The sequence below is a fragment of the Lipotes vexillifer genome, unplaced genomic scaffold, assembly GCF_000442215.2.
Source record: "Lipotes vexillifer unplaced genomic scaffold, Lipotes_vexillifer_v1.1 scaffold1691, whole genome shotgun sequence".
Lineage (NCBI taxonomy): Eukaryota > Metazoa > Chordata > Mammalia > Artiodactyla > Lipotidae > Lipotes > Lipotes vexillifer.
The window spans coordinates 3,325,710-3,350,920 of NW_006789046.1; the positions used below are offsets into that span (position 1 = coordinate 3,325,710).

At 55.7% G+C, this 25,211-nt stretch overlaps 1 protein-coding gene across 3 annotated transcripts in view; it reads right to left on the minus strand.

Annotated features, from left to right (window-relative positions):
- Positions 1-1,710: 1,710 nt before the first annotated feature.
- Positions 1,711-25,211, minus strand: part of PGS1 (phosphatidylglycerophosphate synthase 1) — a 33,601-nt gene continuing 10,100 nt past the window's right edge. The window contains exons 3-9 of one of the 3 annotated variants that reach the window (XM_007462361.1): positions 23,243-23,320; positions 21,065-21,164; positions 20,075-20,264; positions 18,858-19,036; positions 16,329-16,850; positions 6,275-6,423; positions 1,711-1,836 (exon numbers count right to left, since the gene is read on the minus strand). In XM_007462361.1, the coding sequence (XP_007462423.1) occupies positions 1,717-1,836; positions 6,275-6,423; positions 16,329-16,850; positions 18,858-19,036; positions 20,075-20,264; positions 21,065-21,164; positions 23,243-23,320 (1,338 nt within the window). In that variant the 3' untranslated portion in view covers positions 1,711-1,716. Of the gene's footprint in view, positions 1,837-6,274; positions 6,424-16,328; positions 16,851-18,857; positions 19,037-20,074; positions 20,265-21,060; positions 21,165-23,242; positions 23,321-25,211 lie in introns of all 3 variants that reach the window. The other 2 variants (XM_007462362.1, XM_007462363.1) reach the window with 2 other exon arrangements.

The following is a 25,211-nucleotide window of genomic DNA, read 5'->3' on the forward strand; positions in this document are numbered from 1 at the left end:
GGGGGAGGGAGGGCCCCGCCCAGGACCGTCCCAAAGGCAACCGGCAGAGACAAAGCGAGCAGCTCGCAAAGGGGGCAGCCGCTGTTTACCGAAAGCCTCTCTCCAAACAGAAACCCAGTGCCCCGGCACAGGCACATTCTTTTGGCTTCCCTCCTCTCACTGTCCCACAGGACAATTTAATAACTGGTTTGGAGGCAAACAGTGTTAACTGATGTGCCACTGACCCCAGGCAGCGTGGTGTGGCCACTGCTCCACCCAACTCCCCACCACAAAAGCCTGCAGATCTGCCCAGGCCCAGGGGAGGGGCTGACGAGGTGCTCCCAGCAAGGTGAGCACGGGCTAGGCCAGCCACGGCCTCCCAGGACCCACGGACAAATGCAACCATCGGAGCGGCCAGCTCCGATGGCGGGAGGGAGACACGTGAAGCTGCCTCCAGAGCAGGTGGGCAGGGATGGAATCCCGTCTGCTGCCCCCAGCCCCAAGGATGAGCTGCCATGCCCTGGGGCTGCGAGGCCTTCTCTCTGGGCAAGGTTCAAGCACCTGAAGGTCTGGGGACTGGGCAGGGAGGTTCTGAAATCTGCTCCTGGAGACGCTGGGGGCGGCGCAGGAGCACATGGGTAGATATCAGAAGAAACACAGGTAAAAGAGTCAAAAGTGGCTGCTAGGGGGAAGGAAGGGCAGCTGCATCTTGTTGGCCTTTCGGTATTATTTTACTCTCTAAATTCGCATGTTATTTGAATGAAATTTAAAGTAATTAAAATGATGGGAAAAAAAATGAAACAAAATTTTTTAAAGTGAGCCTGAAAAGAGAACCATGGTACCAGGCCGCAGGGGACGCGGGCCGCACACAGTGCCAACGCGGACGACGCTCGGCCGCTCAACCCTTTATCCTTGTCCTCCCGCCTCCTCTCTCCCTTCCCCACAGACCAAAGGCCCAACCATTCCCATCCCCCCCCCAACCCCCTAGCGTGGGCTGGACCAGCAAGGTCTGGCCCAGAACATCCCACCCAGGAGACTGATCCCATCTGGGGCCACACGGGGGGAGGTCAGGGAGGTCTAAAGGGATCTGAAACACACAGGGTGACTCAGGAGAGACCCCACCTCCGACGGCAGCTGCACCCTGGCCGGCCTCCCGGCATCCAAACAGCCAAGGGGCAGCTCAGGTGAGGCCTCGTCTCGTCCTCCCGTGGGACACAGCCAGAAGCACACGTCACAGGAACGTCAGGGAGATGAGGCAGCAGCCCCGGGGCCTCTTACGCTGGCAGCTGCAGCGGCCCAGGGCAGCAAGCCAGGACGCTCCCGACCAAGAGCGCTGCCCCTCCGCTCCCACTGCCTTCAGAACGGCATGCTCAGCGGCGAGGAGGGGGCGCAGAATCTACCTCTGTACCCAGTGGCCACCAGGCCCTCACCCCAGGGCCGCCTCCGGCCCCCGGGGACGGGAGAGCATTAGTGGGCCCCACAATGCTGACCGCACCGCAGCCCCAGGACATGGCGGAAGGTAAGAGGGCTGCCTCACTTAGCACCAGGCTTCCAAAACCTCCACAACCACCCACGAGCCCAGACATACACCCCTGGACATGTAACCAAGAAAGGACGAAAGGGCCCTGGAGTCCCTGCGAGAGGCCCCGGGGACCCCCGCTGGGGGGGCCCCCTGCCCCCCTAGTGACCCCCTGGGAGGCCGCACCAGGCCGGCCTGGCAGTCAGTACCTGCTGTCCTCAGAAGAAGTTCTTAATCAGCGGAGTCACCATCTTCACCCACAGCTTCACCTGCCGGCTCGGCTGCTCAAAGGTGGCAGAGGACACGGCACCAGACCTCAGGTAGAGCTGCGCCTGCTCCTGGGGAAGAGGGGCGGACAGGCGTTAGGGGTCGGCTCCAGCACCGGTGACGCGGCCCGCCGGCCCAGGGGCTCCGTGGGAGCCCCAGCGCAGGTCGCCCCTGCACACACTCCTTAGAAAAGCCAAGAAGCCCGTGTGCTTCAATTTTTAAGACCAAGCAAGACGTGTGTAGGACAGGCGATTTAGAGTTGAAGAAATACAGCTGGTGCAAAAAATATTTAAAAGCTCGCCCTCACTGCATGAGGTAGTGCCAATTAAAATAATGAGATTTTCTTTCAATGAGACAGTTTTTTCTTCTCTCAAACTGGCAAAAAGTTGTTTTGCAACATCATCGCCCTCTGCTGACGAAGGCCAAGGGAACAGGCACTCCCGGACGTGCTGATGGAATGAATGGAAAGGGGGCTCGGATCATCTGTCTGTAGAGCAATTTGGCAACAAGTACCAAAAGCCTTAAAAAGCTCCACTTGCAAGAGTTTATCCCGAGAAAATAACTGTGCACTAAGATTCTTGTGTACTGATATTTTCCACACCAACATTTATGACAGAGAAAACCTGGAAACCCCCTAAATGTCCACCAACCAGCTAATTAAATATAATAAACCCATATGACAAATCAGCATTCACCATAAGATAATCATACTCTAGGAAAACATTTACTTAACGATACGGGAATGTGCACAAATATATTAAGTGAAAGACACTGGATATGAGTTAACATACACAATATAATCCTACTTTCGGTAAGAAGAAAAAAACAAGTTACACGTCTCCATATGCACACAGAACAAGACAGACAAGGAGCAAGCAAAACGATTTCAGTGACTCTGGATGAAAGGGTTATAGCGTCTTGTAACTTTTCTCGATTCTTACAATGAACGATTGTTACTTACATATTTAAAAACAAGTTAAAAAACACTGAGAGAAGCCTCGTCTTAAATTGTGTTTAGAATCTTTGAGAGGAAAAACTGCCTCTTTTTAAAACATTACACGCTACAAGTGCTGTGCTTCCTTAATAAGGTATCGAAGGTTTCAAAGGGCAAAAGGCAGCAGTCAGGGGAGGTGATTCTGTTTCCATGACCAGGAGTGGTGACATCCCTCTCTGAACTTTCTGTCCCTTTAATCTATAAAATACTGACTTAACCCACGCTATGGTGAGGATCCCCCAACGCTGGCTTTGCAAACACCCTGTCCCCAAGGGGACAGTGGATCCCCAAGGGGACAGTGGATGCTGCCGCACCATCCCACTGGGAGCTGGACGCTCTCTTCTCCGGGGGCAGGAACGGAAGCCACGTCCCTGGCAAACTCCTCTGACCCAGTGAGGACAGGGGATGAAGGACACCGCGCCCTCCAGGACACTACAGAATTTGCCCACAGCTCTCCCCGGCACGGGCTGGGGCGATCTAGTGCTCGACTTCACATCTTCCTGCACATTTTTTGCACTCACTCCCTTGTGAGTGGGTGCTCCCAGGGCCGGGGTCCCTGGCGCTTCAGGTCCGAGCAGACTTTGCCGGCTGCCCGCTGACCACGGCTGGATGGGCCTCATGGAGGAGCCAGCCTCGGTCTCGGGACGCTGCTTTGCAGAAGTCTCCACAGACCCGGCTCCAGCTTTATGTTTTCCAATGAATACACAGCCAAGATTTCAATTAAATTACCAGAAACACTTAAGTCTCCTCACAGACTCCACACGGGGATGGAGAAGGAAGTCAGCTGGTCGAGGTTACAATGCTGTTCAAGGGAGTCTTTCTTAGGTCACAAGTGGTAAACCGTGTCCTCCGAACAAAACCAGGAAGCTTTCAGTTTTTATTGTACGTACTAAGTGAAGGGAGGGACTTCGGATTCGGATAAAAATATCTCCCCACTCCGGTGCCCAGTGTGACATGAACAGGGCCCTTCCCTGGGTCCCCAGGAGGACTCCAGAGGCAGCTTCTGAGAGCGGGGACCCGGGCAGCCGGGGTTTCAGGGACTTTCTGGGCTCGGGGAAGGTTGTGTGGCTGGGCAGTCCCAGCATCGGGCATCATATGGGCCTCTCCAGAGGGTGGCTGCAGTCCCAGTATATAAATACATAGGTGGAGTTATCCAGAAATACATTTTTGCATTTCAAAGGCACAGAAATCAACGTGCCTCTAAAGAACGGAAGGACTGCAGTGGCACGAACTGCCACCCTCCCACCATCAAAAGCCGCTGGGATTCAGGTTTGGGAAGAAAAACAAAATATCCCAAATATGTCATTTGGGAAAGCAGCTCCTGACCACAACCGGCCTAGCTTTTCTCAAGATCCAGGATGTGGGTTCAGTCCCCTTACTCAGGAAGTGGGGGACAGCGGCCAGCACCGGGACCCTGGGCAGAGACTTGCTCCCCCAAATCAGCCCAGACCCACAGAGATCTGGTCCTCGCCAGAGGCCACGTTCACACTGACCACTCGCTACCACCTGAGGAAACACAGCTCTCAGCAACCGAGGCAAAAGTACTGGAGACCCCACTGTTCCTCTCAACCCAGCCCGCTCTGAGGCCGGCTGGCCCCTACTGGAACCTCCTCGGTCATTTGCTGGAAGCCTCACCATAGCATCTGTGATCTGCTGAGCAGATCAGATTCTCCTGCTGGCCACCCAGAGCCCGACCGCTGCCACTTCCTCTCAGCCCTGGTCATGAAGCCCTTCCCGGCACCAAGGCCCCACTCAGTCACTGACAAGATTCCCAGATCGCAGGAGGCAGATCCCAGGGAACAAGGCAGTTACCATTTCCTCGTCCATCAACAAAGGCTCCAACAATTTCGCAACAGTAGTTCCCAAACACAAGAATAAAAGCTTAACTCAGTCTACACGCTTCTGAGGGCTGGCCTACAGCAGTGTTATCTACATTCCCATGACTCAGGAGGGAAGCTGGCACCTTCCCTGGAAAGGCTTTGTTGTCAAGGTCACAAATTTGTGAGCCCAAAGGATCCTCTAGGTTTCACATACACAGGTGCTGTGCTTGCATTCTCGAAAGTTCATCAGCACTGCTGCAGGTGCTCAAATGCGAAGATTCACACAGAAGCACTAACTTTCAGTTATTCTTGACTTTAAACAGAAAGACCATCACGAAAGGAGGCCGAGACCGCTGCCCCTTTGGGAGTCACTGCCACGTTCCTATCCCAGGGAGCAAAGGGCACTCTCCCCTGCCCCCACTCCCCGACCTGACCGTGGGTCTCCAGCAGATGGCAGCAGGGGCTCAGGGTGCCGTCCCCCGTGACTCTCCAGCCCCACCTCAGAAGAAAGGGCCGCTCTCCCGTGAGCCATGCCGGGAAGCCTCTTCCCAGGGGAGCAGGAGGTCCTCAGTGGGCCACATAACACGCCCACCGAGCCAGACAAAGCAAGTTCGGTTCTCTCTCAGGCTCTAGGTCCCCGCTCTCAAGAAGAATGCCTGCCTTCCCCTCTCACAACTGTAAGGAAAGAAATCCTATTACAACTAGGAGTGTGACAAAAACAACACAGAAATTCCAAGACACCTTGGAAACAGGGGCCTTGCCTTGCCCAACCGCCATCCCCTGACACGGGCAGGAGGCGAGGCAGCCACGACCTTCCACTGCGTCCCGCCCACCACCGGCCCCCACAAACATGCTACAAGGGGCCCCTGCGCCTGGCCAGGCACACCTCTGAGCAGTCCCTCCACCATCTCCTCTGTAGGTCAATCCCCAACCAGATCATTACCAAGTCAAACAATCTGAACTAAAATAAATAGGATTCAAGTTCTCAGCACAGTAGGATCATGCATGCTGACTCAAGGGCACAGACAGAAATCTGCGAACGGGATCGTCAGAGCGCTCGCAACGGCTTGGCTCCCCACGAACCATCTCTGTCTGCACGGGCATCTAAGTTCATTCTATGGTTTGGCTCTTTTTTCCGGGTTCTCTGTCTCCACATGCAGAGACTCTGGCTCCCTGCGCGCCCCTTCTGCCTGGGTGGCAACCCTGCCTCCTGCCTCTCCCTCCCCCGACTCTGAAGCACCTCCTGGGGAGGGTCTTCATCAGAAATGACCGAGGCCGCCTGAAGCTCTTCCCTAATGGACCCAGGTCCTGTGTAACCCTGGCTCCTTACCCCCTCTCATAGTTGATCCACCGTCTCAGAAGAGGTTGGGAACCAGCGCTATATTCACATGCCAGTGAGAACAGTGTTCTCTTCCCGTGCAGGGAAAATGTCCTCCAGGATGTAAAGAGTCAGGGGGGTACCCCTGCAGGGCAAAAGCGGGCCCTGGGCTGGAGGCAGAAGGGCCTGGGCTTCGCAGGACAGCCCCGCGGCAGGTGTCCCTCAGGACCGGCCACCAGGACACGTGAGAGGACCCCGGTTCTTTCCTACTCTGCTCAGCCCCCGGCAGAAGACGACGGCAGAGGCAGCCCTCGGGGACCTGGCACCCAGCTATGCCCACCCCAATCCCCGGGGAGGTCCCTGCTATCCCAACCAACCTGGTGAAGCTGCTGCTGCAGGGCCCGGCTCTCCGTCACAATGGCGATCTGGGCCTCCAGGTCCCGGTGAACTGACCTGTACCCAAAATTAGGAGAGCCAATCAACGTGAGACAGGGCAGGCTGCTCCCTGCCAGGTACAGCCAGAGGCCTGCAGGGAAAAGGAAACGTGCAGACAGGAAGTGAGCACAGCAGCTGCCACAGCCTCTCCAGTCGCGCTCCAACCTAAGAGGAAAGCAGCCCCCCACGGGGTTTGCGTGAACAAGACACCGAGGGGACGGGCTAAGCAGGGGCCACGTCTGCCCAGCCCAGGGTGCTGCCAGGAGGCGCAGGGACCGCAGCGTCTGCAGGGCAGCCCGGCACTAGGGACACTCACTGGGACAGCTCCCCTTTCTGCCGCACGGCACGCTGTGGCCTCTTTTCCCGACAAGGCGAGAAGTGGGTTCTTAAAAGGACCCTGGTGATGCCCGTGCTCAGGCTCTGTTCTCACCCCCACCCACCCCGCGATGCTACCAGAGCCCCTCCCAGAGAGCGCAGGACCTCTAATCCCCGTTCTCCGAACTGCCTCAGCCGCGTCCTGGCCACCATCCAGCCTCCCCTGTCCTTCCGCAGGCCCGGAGGGAAAGCAGCCCAGCAGAGCTCAGGTCACACCTGCTTCTCAGGAAAGAAGCCAGCTGACCCGTGGGCTCGGGAACAGAGATGCTTTCACCCAAGCCAGCAGACGCGGGGTGGTTACCGGCATGACGAAGGACTGGGTTTAAGAGAGGGTTACTTGGCAAATCAGGCCGTAAGCAGCCTGTGGGGTGGAGGGCATCTGTCCTTCCTCCTAGAACTGGTGTGAGGACGCCCCCACCAAAACCCTTGCAAGAGCAGAGGGCAGAGAAGCGAGGGGACTGGTCCAGCTCCCACCTCCTCCCAGAGGAGCGCTCCGTGGGCTCCTGAGTCAGAGCTCTCAATGTCTGGGCTCCTATGGGATTTTGTCCCAAATCTCTTAAGGTGGAGCCTGGGTCTGACCGAGCTATTAAGGGTCCCTGCAAGGGGAGGAGCAGCCCAGCACGGGCCCTTTAAGAGGGTTTGGGGGCGGGGGACAGCCAATAGAGCCCCAGCCTGAAAACAGAGCTCAGGTTACTCCAGGCTGCATCCACCTGCTGCATCTACCTGAAGATGAGCTGGGCCCTGCCTCCCCAGGGCCACTCGACTCTCCCTCGCTCAGACTGCTGACTGCGAAGCCCACCGGGGCGCCAGAAATGAGCCTGCTGGGGGCTCGGGGCTTTAGGCCAGACAGAAGAGAGGTCACAAGAGGCCAGCGCACGAGGAACCTGGGAGGCCCTGTCCGTTTCAGTCCCCCCCAGAGAACACTGCTTCCCCCTTTTTTGCTAGAAAACGAGCCAGTTAATACCACAGAGGAAAAAGCAGGGCTCGGTGTGAGCAGCCATGTGGCAGTGGCTCCTGCCTTGCCCGCCACCCTCCCCCAGCCCTGGGAACTCGCCATCTCTGACAACACCACGGCGACATCTCTGTAATGAAGGTGGTGGATTCTCTCAGAATCCTACATGTCACCTGAAACACGGCAGGCAGGTCCTCTGCTTTGCACCCCATTCCATCCCCTCCGAGTTCCAGGCCCCATCAGGACTATTTCTCCTAAAAAGACTATTCCCCAAACCTAACCTCTCAAGGACATCTGCTGCCCAGACTTCCTTCCTCCTACAGCAAGCCCAGGCTTGCATCTGGCCTCTATCTTTCCCTCCACGCTGCACCAAGAGCGCCCAGGCCAGGACACCCAGTGTGGCCACATCAGTCCCAGGCTCCTCTGCAGGCCACCCTACACAGGGCTGGCCACCTCGCATCCTCCCACCACCACGGGTCTCTCCCCTGCCAACGTGACCCTTTCAAAGGGCACACAGGCACGCAGGAGCAACACAAGCAAATCAACAACATGTAACACACACCACGCTCCTAAAATAGAAGGCCATTTCCTAATTCTCACTCAGAACAGGAGCATTTCCAAGAACGTCTTGGGTAAGAGATGACGACTCTCTGCTGCCTGTTCCTGTAATACGCCTGCCACCCCCCAACACACACACACACACACACACGCAGGGGCCACATCAAAGCCACTGGCTTGCCCGTGTGTATCGCTCGATCGACTGTAGCCTGCTCCGCTGGGCCGCTGCATGTAAGCAACCGTGTGGCTCATCTTAGCACGCGGCCAGACCACACAGGTGGGCAGGCTGGTCCTGGCACTCTGCTCCAGATTTCCAGGGAGGTCCGAGCCTCCTCCTCTGCAGTAAAGGCCCTCCATCTGCACTAGGCTCAGCCGCCCCGCCCCGGCCCTCCATAAGCCCAGGGCTGGGCGAGATATCCACGTGTCGTTACTGTTCCAACTCTTCTTTTATTCAATGTATTTTATTATTTCATATATATTTTTTTGGCTGCACCACATGGCTTGCAGGATCCTAGCTCCACAACCAGGGATCAAACCCGTGCCCCCTGCAGTGGAAGCTCGGAGTCCTAACCATTGGACTACCGGGGAATTCCCTGTTCCACCTCTTCTGATGCCAAGATTGGCCCCTTAAAGACACTGGGTCTGCTTGGTGCTACCTGTCCAGCTGGCTTGCCCAAGCCTACTCAGAGAGGGGACAGGTGAGAGCCAGGACTAGGGAGGCCCAACACCCACATGGCTGATGTGGGATTAGGCTGGTGTAAATCACTTGCCACCATGACCCCGTGTCCCTCCAAGGCTCCCAGACCACAGGGTCTGGCAGGGAAGGTGGGAAGGGCCTGGTCTCACACGTACTTATTTGTAAAATCTGCCTAAGGGCTTCCCTGGTGGCGCAGTGGTTGAGAGTCTGCCTGCCAATGCAGGGGACACGGGGTTCGTGCCCCAGTCCGGGAAGATCCCACATGCCACGGAGTGGCGGGGCCCGTGAGCTATGGCCGCTGAGCCTGCGCGTCCGGAGCCTGTGCTCCGCAACGGGAGAGGCCACAACAGTGAGAGGCCCACGTACAGAAAAAAAAATAAAAAAATAAAAAATAATCTGCCTAACCGCAGACCGCTCCCTCTCAAGGCAACCTATGGGTCAGCCATCAGAGGCAGGCAGCCCATCTCAGCCCGGCCCGTAGCTCCCCAGTATGGACCACTGCTTCTCAACCTGTTTTCATTCCTGATCCCTGAAGGAGCTTTTTAGCCCTGCTGAAGACTTTTTCAGCACCCTCCCCAAGAACCAGTCTCTGCTCCGTGGGGCAGCATCAACACTGTTGGTTATGTATGACATACACCTATTTCTTCTCTTTTCTCTCTTCCCTGCCACCTCTGCCTCCCTCAGCTTCTTTCCTCTCTGGCCCAGGGTGGACTTCAGGCGAGTGCTTGGATTAAAGAGGCAGCGCTTTTTTACCTACTGACCACTTTGGTGAGGCCTGCAATCACCCAACCAACTTTCCCTGTAGACTCATTTGCAGTCTTTCTCCATCGAAAAGAAAATAAAGACCCTACATGGCGAGACGGCCACCCTTTGGTGTGCCGTGATGGGGCGGGGGTTAGTGCAGCGTGGGAAGCCAGAGGGGGATGCCACGCGGTGCCACCAGCAGCTCCACATGATGCCCACAGCCTCAGAGAGCCCGGGACAGGGGGGCCGCTACGAACAAGAGTCCTTCTAGATTGAAGATCACCAAGTCAGGAGTTTTTAGCTATTGGTCTGTGCCCTGAAGACAACTGGGAAATTCTCACTCGGGGAGGGGAGGCCCTCCCAAGAGGCCCTTTGGAGCTCCTGAGTCGTCAGAACCTCCGGCCAGACACACACTGCCACTCAGGATGTCAGGGCGAATACACACAAAGGGTGAGACTGCCAGGCAGGGACTCACTGTCGGGAAACACGGCACTTCCCAGCCCAGCCATAAACCTGTTATCAAGCCCCAAGTCCTCATCCCAGGGCCCGACCTTTGGGCCCAACATCTCCAGCATTCCCGAAACCGGTGGATCAGGGACAGACTCTGCAGCAGCAAGGACGGCACAGGAGGGAAGAAAGTGCCTTTGGGGGTGGCAGGGGGGAAACACTGAACTTCAGCACCGGGGACAGCAGGTCTCACCACAAAGGGAGCATGCCGTGGGTACAGAGATGACTGGACTTGGAGGCCAACAACTTCCACTGCCTCCCAGCTCTGCAATGAGACATCCTGCCCCACGCCCTGGCCTCCTCTTCAGGGAGAGAGACACCTGCTTCCGCTCTGCTCGCGCCAACGGTCCTTCACAGTCCCAGCATCATGCTGAAGGGTAAACCAGAGAGCCCCAGGCTGCCCACAGCCCTGGCTCACCCTGGCCTCCAAGCCCCTTCCAACCTCAGTGCCCATCCTCCACTCTGACCACCCTGGCCCAGGGGGTGTCCTTCAAGCCTAGTGTAGTCTCGGGGCTCCAGGCTTCTGTTCCCTCTGCCTGGACCTCTCCTGCCCGGGGGTCTCTGCTCAGTGTCACCTCCTCAGAGAGACCCTCCCTGACCCCCATCTAACAGACCGCCATCAACCTGGAGCCCCCTCCTGCTCTGGTCTTCTTCAAAGCCCTTTCCACGACCTGACATTGTATTTGGATAGATTCATCCACTTATTATCTGCTTCCCAGTAACCTACACCTTACGAGGGCAGGGAGTTAGTCTAGTCCCCAGTGATTTATCCCCAATGCCCTGAATGCTGCCTGGCACACAGCAGGCCCTCAATAAATACTTGTTTGAACAAAATAAATAAAATGCGGATAAAAACACCTCTTCCAGGGCTTCCCTGGTGGCGCAGTGGTTGGGAGTCTGCCTGCCGATTCAGGGGACATGGGTTCGTGCCCCAGTCTGGGAAGATCCCACATGCCGCGGAGCGGCTGGGCCCGTGAGCCGTGGCCGCTGAGCCTGCGCGTCCGGAGCCTGTGCTGCACAACGGGAGAGGCCACAGCAGTGAGAGGCCCGCGTACCGCAAAAAAAAAACAAAAAACAAAAAAACCCACCTCTTCCAACAAATGATTAAGTATATAAAAAGGCCTTGAGGTTCTACAGCAGGAGCACATGAACATTTCGGGTTAGAGACCTTCTCTGAGGATCTCTCCACGAAAAATTCAAAATCAAGCACCCCTCCCTCTCCTCCCCGCACAATATTCTGCAATAAATTTCAGAGGGTTCTCAGATCTCTGTAAAAACAAGAGGGGACAGAAGACATCACAGTCCTAACCTCAGATGAATGAATAAGCATCACCTATTCTGAGGCCAGAACAGAACCAAAACACTCCAAGAGGCCCGGAGGCTGGTGCCTGCTCGGTCCAAGGTGAGCGGCACTGCCCCAGGCACACCCCCATCCCCAGGTGAGAACTGCCTCACATGTGCCCCACAAACAGGGTGGAGCTGCCCTGGTTCTCACTACAAGTTCACCTTTGGGCGCCATGCCAAGTGGCCTATCGGGAAGGCAGTAAAAATAGTGACAATTCTCACAATCATTAACAGATTCCTCTGTCAGCAGGAGCCAGAAATCTCTTAATCCAGTGGCCCTGCCCCACCCTCGCCACACACATCGTGCTGTTAATGCTGGAATATTGCATCCACACGAAATCAAAGTCAACATCTTAAAAGCAGGCAGAGCCCACGTCCCCCAGCATGGATGTGGCCCTTGCTCTCACAGCAAGAAATCCCATGATGGTGCATACACCACCTCTCAGCCCCCTCCTCTCCATGGAGCAGAAAGCTAAGAAGATGCGAGAACTAGGTTTGACACACTTCATACTCACTCAGACTCCCCTGAAGTTGCTGCCTCTCCAAGACCTAAAGAGGTTAGTTCACTGGCACAAGGTAGACAGAGCACGCACAACCACTGACAAAGCCATCCTGTTCCTGGTCCCCTGTACCCTACTCTCAACCAGGAACAAGTTTAAAAGGGGAACCCCTGGAAGCAACTGAGAAGTTGTTCAGTAGGCGAGAGGATAAACCGTGGTCCATCCGTACAATGATATACATTCAGCGCTAAAAAGAAATGACCTATCAAGCCATGAATAGATGTGGAGGAAACTTCAATGCATGGTAAGTGAAAGCAGCCTGTCTGAAAAGGCTTCAGGCTGTATGATTCCAACTATATAATATTCTGGAAACGGCAAAACTATGGGGACAATTAAAAAAATCTACGATTGCCCAGGGCGGAGGCCGGGGGTGTGGGGGGCAGATAGGCAGAGCACAGGAACACAGAGCGGGGTGTGGTCAGGGAAGATCCCACATGCCGCAGAGCAACTACACCCATGCACCACAACTACTGAGGTTGTGCTCTAGAGCCTGCGTGCCACAACTACTGAGCCCATGAGCCACAACTACTGAAGCCCGCACACCTAGAGCCCATGCTCTGCAATGAGAGAAGCCACCGCAACGAGAAGCCCGCATGCAGCAACGAAGAGTAGCCCCCACTTGCCACAACTAGAGAAAGCCCGTGCGCAGCAACAAAGACACAACACAGCCAAAAATGAACAAGTAAAATAAATTTATTAAAAAAAAAAAAAAAGAGCACAGAGGGATTTTAGGGTAGCGAAACTACTCTGTACATTTGTCCAAACCCACAGAACATGTACCACCAAGATGAACGCTGATGTAAACTGTGGACTTGGGGTGACAATCACACGTCTCTGTGGGTTCATCAATTATAATAAATGTAGTGGGGGGGCTGTGCATGTGTCGGGGGGCAGGGAGAACACGGAAACTCTCTGTACCTTCCTCTCAGTTTTGCTGTGCACCTAACACTGATCTAAAAAAACTAAGTCTTTAAACTCCAGCTGAGCTGGTGGCGCTCCCCATTAGGTCGGAATGCTCCCCCGCTTCCAGAACCCTGTCCCACCTCACCCACCAGGTGAGGAACGAAGGCCGGGCAACAGGAAGCTGACAAACCACCAATCAGAAGAGCTGCCAACTGACGGATGTCGAAGGTGGACCCCTACCCTCCCACACCCCCAAAGCCCTCCTGAGGCCAAGCAGATGCTGGTAATAAGACTTCCGGGTTCAGTGTCGCCCTTCACTGAGCCACGGGGAGATCAGCAACAAAACTATAGGTGAGGAGGATGCCTCTTCTCGCCAGGGGTCCCAGCCCTCCGACGCCACGCATGGCGTCCCCGCCACCACCCCTGGGACTCCACTCCTCGCCCATGAACCGCACGGTCACTTCACAGAAACTCGAACACATGCACGTCGCCATTTCCTCCTGAGTACAATCCAAAGCCATCGCCCCAGCTGACACAGAAGTTGAACCTGGTCCCTCCACTTGGGCCAAAGGCAAATTTGGGCTGAGAACCAGGCTTCGAGACTCCCATCCTGGTAACCTGTCCACCACATCATGCTTACCCAGGGTAATAAAACTAACCAGATAAAAACTCCAAATAAAAACTAACCAGATGGGACCACATTGCCAAAGGGGTCTCTAGTACATGCCTTTATAGAGTGGAAGGTCCCTCTGGTTCTTTGAAGCAGCTCAACTTATTAAAATGGGATATATATTCAAGTCTGCTAGGAAATCAACAGAGTAGCCAGTGAGGCGGCCTCCGCTCAGGCCACTGGGCAGAGCCAAGGCTGCTCCAGCCGAGCATGCACCCCTGCTCCATGTTCCTGGCGACACTCGGTGAGCAGAAAACAACAGAGTACACTGCAGCCCTCGGGGCCTCCTGTCACCAGACTGCACTGCTCTCCACTAGCACCCGTGGACCAGTGTGGCCGTTGCCCACGAGAAGGCTGTTTCTCCCCACCTCGCCTGCCAGCGTCCACAGGCCTGGACCGAGCAGAGCTTTCCTGCATCGCCTTGCACGTGGCACCAGCAGGTTCAACAGAGTCAGGGTCCAGAGCCTCGGGGTGCCTGACTCCCAGAGGCGTGCGGCGCTGACAGCGCTCTTGGAGGGCAAGGGTCTGGAAGCAGGAACACGGTGTCCCCGTTCTCCCTCGTCGCCCAAGGGCTTCTGGGAGCAAGAGCCCGGGGAAGGGAACTGTAGTATAGGCCATTCAGCCATGGGGAAGAATTTTCCGGGGCCCAAACGCAGACACACCGCTTGCACCCAGCATGGCCCCTGCACAGGGCAGGCAATCAGTAGATGGTCCACCACTCCACAGTCCAAATCCAGCACCACTTGCACTGCCAGCTCCTTGTCCTAGGTTGCTTTGGAGGAAATGACCATCAAGAGATGAGCCAGAAAGGGGGGCTGACTTAAGAGCCCCCACTATCGAGCACAGCCACTAGGCAGGGAAGGGCCTGGCCTCTCATTTCAGCGCTGAGTGATCTGACCTTTGGCTCCTGCTGTTAGGGTGAGGTGTCTTCTGCGCAGAAACCCCTCTCCACGTGCACGTCGTGCTCTCCCCCTCCCCCTCTACTGCACACACCCTGGGATTCCTGGCCTTCCCCACTAAGCCAGCTGCCAGGTGGCAGGGCTCCACCCGCAACAGGGCAGGCGTGCGGCAGGAGGGAGCGGCTGGAGGGAGCGGCTGGAGCACGCCAGTCCAGGAAAAGGCGAGACACACTGGAAAAGCCGGTTGGGTGTTTCTGTTTCAACGGTAACTGGGGAGTCACTGCACGTTTATCAGCGCAGCTTCACGGAAATAACCCACAGCACACTCAGAACTGATGGGCCAGGCTACGCTGGGGGCCCCAAAGTGACAAGGGACCCCCCGCACCGACCCAGCCACAGGGCAGATGAGGAGCGAGCACTCTCGACGTGCCTCTGCGCAGCTCGCCAGGCACACAGGTCCCCTCAGAGCTCAAAGCTCCTCCCACTATCCAGCTCTCTGTCTCCACTACCCCACCCCAGGCACCACTGTTATTCTCAGAAGTAACAGAGCCAATCCTAAAATACCTTCCACACCCCCGTGGGCTGGCCTGCCTGCCCGGAGACACCTAACCACCGGCCAGGCTTGGCCCATGACACATCGGTACAATGGCAGAGCTCACTTCCCACACCAGACAGTGCCACCTGCCCGAGCAGGCACGCAGGCCTCACAGTAGCAAGTGGAAACCACCCAATACCAGAGGGCTGGACCCAGGAGGCCTAGGGTGGCCTGGGGGGATTCCCTAGCAATACCTCCAGATGGAAACCAATGGTTTAAGGAAACAAGAGTCCAACCTGAGGGCTCAAAGTGCCCTCAAGTCTAAACAACACAGATGAGTGGCTGTGACAACACCATCCCCCTCCCGCCTCGCTCAGGCTCTCCGGAAGCCCCCAGGACCAGAGCAGGAGCAAAATGGGTCTCTGAACCACCAGCAAGAATTCAGGATAGCCAGGCACTTTAGTCGGGGCTTGGGGTCCCCACACTGTCCGCTATTCCTTTAGACACAGGACTAACCGAGCTGGCCATGGGGTCTCCCGGAGGACAGAAAGGAGCAGTCACACTCGAGAGGCAGATGCCCTCGGCATGGAGAAGGCACAGGGTTCTAAACCCGTTTGTTCACATCGTGGCTATCCCCTGGGATTGTGCCACATGTGGGCTGCTCCACGGATGCACGTAACTGTGCAAGAGACCATTACAATATGCAATTCACACTCTGGCCCACCCTGAGGCAGTCCGGTACATGTAAACATTCTAAGTAGATAGCCTCAGTTTTTTCAGCTATTAAAAAAAAAAAAAAAAAAAAACGAAGGTTTGGCACATAGGGGAAAAAACAGGGCTGGTGAGGAAGGGACTGAAAAAGTGGGCTGTTTGATGCCAAACAAATGATCCCTAAGGAATCCTCTCTGTCCCCAAGAAGGGCAGGGCAAATGCGGGAGAACTCAAGATGATCACAGAAAGACTAAAGCACGTGCCTTTTCATCTGAGGGGAGAGGTTACGTGTACATTTTTTAAAACAGCCCCCCAAATGATCTGAGTTTATAAGTTTTGGGAAAGATCTTGCATAACTGAAATGCACATAAATGCGATGACTGTGATGCGCCCACAGGGCTGTCATGAAGACAGACAGGGGAAGGGGCAGGGCTCTACCAGGCAGGCACCAGCACCACGGGCGCTAACAAGTGGGCCAACTGGTCCACCCACCAGCTGTCCCACATGGGGGCCATCCTGTGGCCAGCCGGCTGCCACGTACCTTTGGCATGAAACGTCCAGCCCCTCCGCCAGTACTCCTGCAGCTGGACCCGCTCCTGCTGCCCCAGGCTGCACACCTCACTGTAGAACTGCTGCTCAATGTGCACGTAGGCGGCCGGGATGGCACCTGCCACCCCCTTGGCCCCAAAGAAGCCGTTCACCTCCGGCGAGGCCAGCAGGATCTGGTACTCGGCTCGTGTGCCCAAGACCAGGTCCATGTAGGCCTGGGTCAGGTTGAAGTAGCCGGTGGTGAGGTAGACCCTAGCGCCTCGCTCGGCCTCTGTCAGCAGGGTCTCGGTGACAACCTCATCGATCTGAATCTCAAAGGGCTTCATCTGGATCAATGGGTAAATCCAGGTGTCTGGGGCTGGCCTCTGGTCTCCAGCGGCTGCTGCATCTTCCTGGGTTAAGAGGGAGTTGCTGTGGAAGGTCTGGGCATGCAGCATCTGCTGGCGGGTCCTGGCTGAGTTGATCACATCCATAACCCTCTTATTGGCTGCCTTGCAATACGCAGCCCGATCACCTAGAGGGAGACATGGCAAAGGAGAGTCAGGAGCAGAGAAGGGAGGCTCTGAACTCCCATTCAGCACAGTAGACACACCACATGGCACGTGACAGGCAAGCACAGATGCCACAACTGATCCTTCACCAAACACGTCTCGATTGAGCACAAGATACCGGGCCCATGTGAGGCTCCTCTGTGGACAGAAATGCCTGGAAAAGGATCTTGCCACAAGAAGCCTGCACTCAGGGGGAAATGAAAACGCCTCTACCAATCCACTTACGAAAAGTTCAAAAACAGGCAAGACTAGTTGAGGGTGACAGTGGTCAGGATAGTGGGCACAATGGGGGTCATGCCTGGCTAGGGACCCGAGGGGGCTTCTGGGAGCCAACCCACTATGAACACGTACATAAGCTGCACACCCGTGACTAGTGTGCATGTTACACGTCAGAAAGAACATGTGTCCGACAGAGACACGTTTAAGTATGACCAGAGAGCAGGAGAGCGAGCCACAAAGGGTCAGAGGTGAACAGGCAGGCTCTGGGCCTTGTTTTCACACAGACGCCAGTGACGAGTGGCTGCATGGACACAATGAAGGGAAAAGAAGTGAGTCTAAATTCTATCACTAGATGATAAGAGAGTTAATGAGCTAAGCATCCAACTCAAGAAGTTAGGAGGAAAAACAACAGGAAAAGCCAAAAAATACAGTACAAGGAAGGACATTATATAAAGCAGAAATTAACAGAAAGAGAACAACAATATAAAAATAGGGAACTTCAACATTGTCAAAAGTTGATTCTCTGAAAAAACTGACAGAATAGCAAGGCTTGGGCAGGGCTGATGAACAAGAGAGAGACGGGCAGCACAACTGTCCTGGCCACCGCTCACGCGCTCTGGGCTGGGAACAGGCGCACACGCCCGAGTGCCTTCCAGGGCCAGGCAGCAGCCCAGAGAAGGAATGTTGCTTGCGGGGATCCCTCCTTATCGGCAGCCACCACGGGGGCCGCTCACTCACTGCTTCTCTTCAGCTGCCCTGGTCCCGAACACGGCTGTGCCCAGCCCCCCACGCCCTCCGAACGTGCTGACTCTCAATTCTTCCCCAAATGGGTGCCCTTTTTTCTGCATATTCACGCCAGGCCTGTTAAGTTAGACCAGGGGTCAGCCAGTGTTTCCTGTACGGGCCAGACAGTAAATATTTCAGGCTCTGTGAGCCAGAGGGTAAAATTGAGAATACTACATAGGTACTCATATAATGAAAGAAAAAACAGACTTCCATAATTTTTATTGTTGAAATTTAAAACACAATAGTAATTATCATACTACTCTATATAGCACACAGGCGTAGTGGCAGCAGGCAAGGCAGGCACACAGATCACGGGCTGGCTCCACAGTGCACAGATCCCCAGGCCCCCGGGACAGGGTTCCCACCAGACAATCCCACTCATATGCTTCCTTTCTGGCTCTTCTCCTCACATGGGCTAGGTTTAACCCGTTCCCCACATTGCTGACACGGTTGCTAATTCAGCAGCAGGCCTCCTTAAAGGCCACAAGGAAGCCACGGCCACAAGAATCACAGGAATGCAAATAGCCCGGGAGTGCTAGCTGCCAGGGTTTGCCTGTTTCCAGTGAGCAGGACTGAGGACTCTCCCATTTCACGTTCCAGGCAGGAGGCCGCAGACCTCAGTGGAGCCGAGAGCCACAGACCCTCTGTGCTCCAGAGTCACGGGAGGTGGCCCTGAGGGGGGGTGGCCATCTAGCAGGCCGCTTCCTGTAAGTGCAGGGCAGGCTCCCGGCTCACTCCCGTGGGCACGCAGACCCGAAGCCCACAATCCCACCTTCCCCGGCGGCTCCCTCACCTGCAGAGCATGACCGATAGCCAGTGAGTCACGTCTGTCTGGCTCCAAAGACAAAAGCAGAACAAGGCTCTGCCACCCAAGTCTCCTAAACCCGTGGCAAGGCCCCCAGAGGCGCGTCCTCCTCACCCTCACCACCCACAGGCTCAGGAGGGCGAGGAGCCCGGGACCCTACCTTTGTAAGGATGCACCATCCCCTCCACCACCTGCACCGTGTCGTCCCCCTGCAACTGCAGGGACACGTCCCCCACCGCGTCCACCAGCTCCGTGAAGAAGTCCGCAATCTCAGGACAGTCCTGCAAGAACACGTAGCGGTCCTGCCGGTTGGTGAAGTAGGAGTCACTCAGGTTTGCGCTACGGGGAGAAAAGCGGCAGGTGAGGACTCAGGCGATAGGGTGCGACTGCAAGTGCTGGTGACCCCGGTCTCAGGGTCACCAGCAGGAGCAAGGGAGCAACCAACTCGGATCAGGTGCACCAGGAGCAGCCAATTAACAAACAGCTACTGACGGGCTTCCCTGGGGGCGCAGTGGTTAGGAATCCGCCCGCCAATGCAGGGGACACGGGTTCCAGCCCTGGCCCGGGAGGATCCCACATGCCGCGGAGCAGCTAAGCCCGCGCACCACAACTACTGAGCCGGCGCTCTAGAGCCTGCGAGCCACAACTAGTGAGCCCGCGTGCCACAACTACTGAAGCCTGTGCACCTAGAGCCCGTGATCCGCAATGAGAGAAGCCACTGTAACGAGAAGCCCGCGCACCGCAACAAAGAGTAGCCCCTGCTCGCCGCAACTAGAGAAAGCCCACGCACAGCAACGAAGACCCTACACAGCCAAAAATAAATAAATAAATAGATAAAATAAAATAAAACAAACAGCTACTGAGCCTGGCCACTCACGAGAGGTGGACGAGAGTGACACTAAGGTGACACAGAGGAGTGACCGCAAGGCCGTCCCCTCACCGAGCTGACCACCGAGAGGAGATGCAGACACTTACAGAGCCAAGGACCACTCGGGCTCGGCCCCAGTGTCCCCCAAAGGGCCTGGATTCCCACCCGGCCCTGCCTGACAAAGTTATTTGTCCTCTCGGGCTTCTTGTGTACAAACTGAGGGAAAGACCACATGGGGTGACTGGAGCATTAGCTAAGACAGTACACGAGGGGCTCACCCAGGAGCAAACACAGAGTAAGGGCTCAGTAAACCACGGCCAGCTTTCAGTCGCCCTTCGTGGCTTCCAGCCTCCGTGGCAGACAGGACACCAGGAAGACGCCGGGAGGGCCAGGCAACCAGACTAAACACGTAGCAGCAGGCCCTCGAAGGCTTGCGGGGACGGACCTTCCCTTCTCCGCGTGCTGCTGGTCTCTGCCCTGGAGACCCCGACAGAAGGAAGCCAACTCACCCGCTCAGGACGACGCTGTTGTCGAAGAGGTACACCTTGATGTGCTGCAGGCCGATGGTCTCATTGAAGCGCTCGGGGATGAGGAGCCGGAGGAGCCCACGGAGGTTAGGCGTGTGGAAGAGGGACACTCGGACCTGTTGTGGAAACCTCTGCAGGAGCGGGAGCAGCATTGTGCGAGAGTTTTTCCTTCCTGAAGACGTGGGCAAGCAGGAGAGCAAGGACGGCAGAGTCACACCAGGAAAAACACGCAGCCCACCAGTGCAGCGCCACCTACCAAGGGCCTGCGCAGCCGTCCAAGTCAAACCGCCGGGGGCTGTTTTCAGCCAGAGGGGCTCCGGGACAGCTTCTACCTGGACACCCACCACATCTCGGGGCAGGACTGAGAGGCCCGTGTAGCAGACATCTGCTCTTCCAGCCCCACAGCACCCATCTACCCGGCTCCTGGTAACTGCGCCCAATCTCCTCCCGGGGGCACCACCCAGCCCCGCTCTCACATTTCTGCTCTGGGTGAAGATGACTCTGTCCACCCCGGCTCTGGGAAGGCACGCAGGCCCAGGCTGGGCCGGTCAGCACGCTCGGGAGCCCCGGCACAGAGCCCGAGGCAGGCCGTGCAGGAGCTCCAGGCTGACCACGAGGGAAGCAGATGCTCTTCCAATGGACACGATGCAGCAAGATGGGCCTGGGACTGCCAGGGGCTGCCGCAAGGAGCCAGAGAATGAAGCCAGCCCAAAGGTCCAAGCCCCAAATCACGACCCACCCGAACCAGGTCAGACATGGAATTCAAAACAATTCTCTTTTTCCCAAAGTCATTTTTACTTGGACTGTCGGTCACTTGCTGCAGACAGAATCCTACGGACAGGCCGTCCTGGGCCAGCCCAGACGGGCTTCAAATAGCCTTGCTGCTGGCTGAGGACAGGGCGGTGAGGGTGTAATTCCTCGTTCTTCCTGAACGAGGAAGATTCAGGGGGCCAGGGAGGGCATCAGACCTACCTCTTGAGCCCCGCGTGAAGTCTAAGAGAATGGACACCCTGAGGTCGGAAGGAAACTTCGCCTGGAGTGACTCTTCTAGAGTGCTTTCCAGGCAATCCACCTGCCAAGAAAAGACCCCAAAAGAACAGAAATGAAAGATCTGAAAAGATGGTTATGTATTAAAGAAATGAACCAACCTGTCAGCTAATGCCCCCACGGTCCTCTTTGAACACACACACATATACACAAGCATGTACACGCACACACCAGCCACGCTTGCCCAGAAGCCAACGCTACAGACACTCTTCACCTGAGGCCACCACGGTAACGTAATCCGAAGACATGGCGTCTGCGGCCCGGGCCTGGCAGGATGAAGGCTCTGGGGGTCAGGGACGCGGTGCCCGAGGGTCTGGACCTCGCCGCTCTTGAAAACACTAAGACACCAGCTCCCACACACGTTCCAATGGATCATCCTTACAGGCACACAACAAACAGTGCCCCACACACGGACAGCACTCGGTAAATATTTGCTGAACGAATAAATCCAAGACACAACGTGCCCACTGCCACTCTCCACAGGCTGGACGTGGCATTCTTCTCCCAGGAGAACAAACACGCTTCCCAAGCTGGCAGCTAAGAGCACTTCCTGAAAGCGGGGCAGCCTTTCCTCAGACAGGAAGGGAAGGGGTGGGCTCTCTCCTGCCCCCCACCCTTCCCCCTTGCCCCCTACCACAGCCCCTGTTCTCGTCCAGCTATGCCCTGGGGGTTTCTGAACAAGGCAAACCAAGAAACAACACTTGCTATGGGCAAGGGTCCATCTCACTCCCTCAGAGGAGAAAGCCATCCAGGGACTCCGACAACACAACGACCTCATTCACACTCACTTCAGCTCAACCTACAGATTCTGCACTGGGCTCATCCTACAGGAAGCACCTGCTGCACAACAGGTGACATCTGCTCCTTCCCAGCCCCGCGTGTCTCGTTGGAAGGGACAAGCACGGCATGACAGCAAGTCTAGGTGGAGCCAGCTGGCCGCAGACCCGCACCTGACACCAGCCCTGGGCGAAAGCAATGGCCAGCTCGACCTGCAATGCTGGCTCCTCTGTCTAATACAGACCCAGAAAGCCTTCTCTATAAAGGACCAGACGGTAAATATCTTGGGCTTTGCAGGTCAGATGGTCCCTGTCACAGTTACTCAGTTCAGCCACTGTGGCAAGAAAGCAGCCATAGACAAAACAAAAATTAATGAGAGTCACTATGCTCCAATAAAGCTTTATTTATGGACACAGAAATCTGAATTTCACATGCTTTTCATGTGACACAATTACTACTCCTCTTTTGATCTTTTGCCAAACACTGAAAATGTAAAGCAGAGGACACGGGTTTGAGCCCTGGTCCAGGAAGATCCCACATGGGGGAAGATCTAGGTGCACGGGCTTCAGTAGTCATGGCTCGCGGGCTCTAGAGCACAGGCTCAGTAGTTGTGGCGCACAGGCAGAGCAACTAAGCCCACGCGCAAGCCACGACTACTGAAGCCCGTGTGCCTAGAGCCAGTGCTCCGCAACAAGAGAAGCCACCGCAATGAGAAGCCTGTGCACCACAACAAAGAGTAGCCCCTGCTCGCCACAACTAGAGAAAGCCTGAGCACAGCAACAAAGACCCAACGCAGCCAAAAATAAAATAAATAAATAAATTTATTTTTAAAAAAAGAGAGAAACCACCACAATGAGAAGCCCACGCACCGCAAGGAAGAGTAGCCCCCACTCGCTGCAACCAGAGAAAGCCTGCATGCAGCAACAAAGACTCAACACAGCCAAAAATAAATTAATTAATTAATTAAAAAAAAAGAAAACGTGAACACCATCCTTAGCCCATAGGCCACACATAAATAGGCGGTGGCCAGATTTGGCCTGCGGGTCACAATTCTCGGAGCCCCGGCTTGGCAGACAGACGGCCTACGGCCCCTGCCCAGGGTGAGGAGGACACGGGCCAGCGAGGTCAGGAGGCCCAGGATCACATCTCCCTGCACCCCTAGCTGATCCTCCTGACGTGCCCCAGAATCTGGGGCAACAAGAACAAAAGCTGGCCTGAGACGCAGGCCAAGGAGGGCAGCTCTACCCCAACTCCACGGCTCTGCACAGCCCGAGGTTTTAGGGTGACTCACTACTGCCAGTAGGACCACCCCTGCTTAAACCTTACCAGTTCCTGTTCCAAAGGACCTGTCCCCAGGTAGAGGGACGCCATCACGACCCGCCTCTTGGCTACTTTTATCTGCCCCTGAAGAGAAGAGACAATTCAAAATTCATAATCACCATTTTCACAGTTCACTGAGAAAGATACAGTCCTTTGATATTGGAGGCAAATAACACTCCAAGTTGCACTATCCTGTATCTTCACCAATTAATATTTAAAGCAAGCCCCAAATGTGTGTGGTAACCTACCAGGTAAGGACCCACAACCCTAATTTAAAATACTCAGCCTGAAAGTAAGGCATGATCTAGCCATGCTATAAGATACAGCACAGCCACGAAAAGAATGAAGGTCTGTGCACACTGACCTGAGGGGATGTCCACAGTGCACTGCAGGGACAGAAGCAAATCACTGAACAGAACGTAAACCGTGCTCCCCTGTCACCACCCCATGCACACCTGTATAGGGGTGTGTGTGTGTGTGTGTGTGTGTGTGTGGGTGTGTGTGTGTGTGTGTGTGTGTGTGTCCAAGGAGCAGAGCCAGACGAGGGAGTGCGGGGGCAAACTTGCACTCCAGCCCCGTCTGCACAGCTGGGGTTTTATAATGAGCATGTAATTTTTTTAAAATAAATTTATTTATGTTTATTTTTGGCTGTGTTGGGTCTTCGTTGCTGCACACAGGCTTTCTCTAGTTGTGGCGAGAAGGGGCTACTCTTCACTGTGGCGCACGGGCTTCTCATTGCGGTGGCTTCTCTTGTTACAGAGCACGGGCTCTAGGTGTGCAGGCTTCAGTAGTTGTGGCACGCAGGCTCAGTAGCTCTAGAGCACAGGCTCAGTAGTTGTGGAGCACAGGCTTAGTAGTTGTGGAGCACAGGCTTAGCTGCTCTGCGGCGTGTGGGATCTTCCCGGACCAGGGTTCAAACCCGTGTCACCTGCATTGGCAGGCGGATTCTTAACCACTGAGCCACCAGGGAAGTCCCAAGCATGCAACAGTTTTGAGATGCAGACAGGTACCTAGCTAGACACACAAACAGGACACACCAACCTTCAAAGATGATGCGTAAGTCCCAATAGCCAGCATCCTCTCCCTAGACCTGATCCAGCCATGGGAGGACACCAGACCCCTCACCAGTGTGGCCAGGCCCCAAAGGAGGTCAAGGGCAGGACGAAGGGCAGCACCACCCTCAGGGCAAGCTGGCGAGGGCACCGGGGAGGCAGGACAAACGCACGTGCTGGCTTTCCCACATGGCCCCCACATCCTGCACTGTCGACGGAGGAAGAGGGGCATCTTGACTAGATAAACACACCAACACACCACTGGGAAAGGCTTATATGCAAGGAACAAACAAAAGAATTTCCTATGTTTGCTGTTTCCTTCGTTTTGTTATTTATTCAGATGGTTGCTTGTGGGGAAAGTGAGTATGAAGACAGGAAAGAGAGGAAAACAAGTAAGGTGTGAGGCAATCAAGTTCGGGCAGCAAAAGTCTATGCAATTGTTTGCCATGGTGCCAGGTCCTCTGGTACAAGCTCAGCTGTCACGAAGGCCTGGGCCCAGGCAGAAACCACGCTGCACTCTCTTCTCAGGGAACACGGGCCACTCTGTCCCAGGAAGAAGCACATCCCGCTCCACACAGAACGTGCCGGAGAACCCGCCCATGACTCTGTGCAGGAGGCAGGGAACGGTGGCCTCGGCTTCTTCCTGGCCTGCTGGGCTGAGCCCCTCGCGCGTCCCTCCTGGCTGCCACAGCCCCACCCACCCCGGGCAGGTGCGCCGCGCGGCCTCACCTCCAGGCCAGGGGACCCCCATGTGGAGACTCAGTCCATCCTTCACCCGGAGTTGATTGAGACACTAAGAACCACCTCCTTTGAAAAACCTGTTTCTTCAAGCCAAGCAGAGAACCAAGTAGGAGTAAAGAGCAAACAGCCTCAGCATCAGTTCTACACAAACAAGGACACACAGGAGAGTCAAGCAGGGTAGG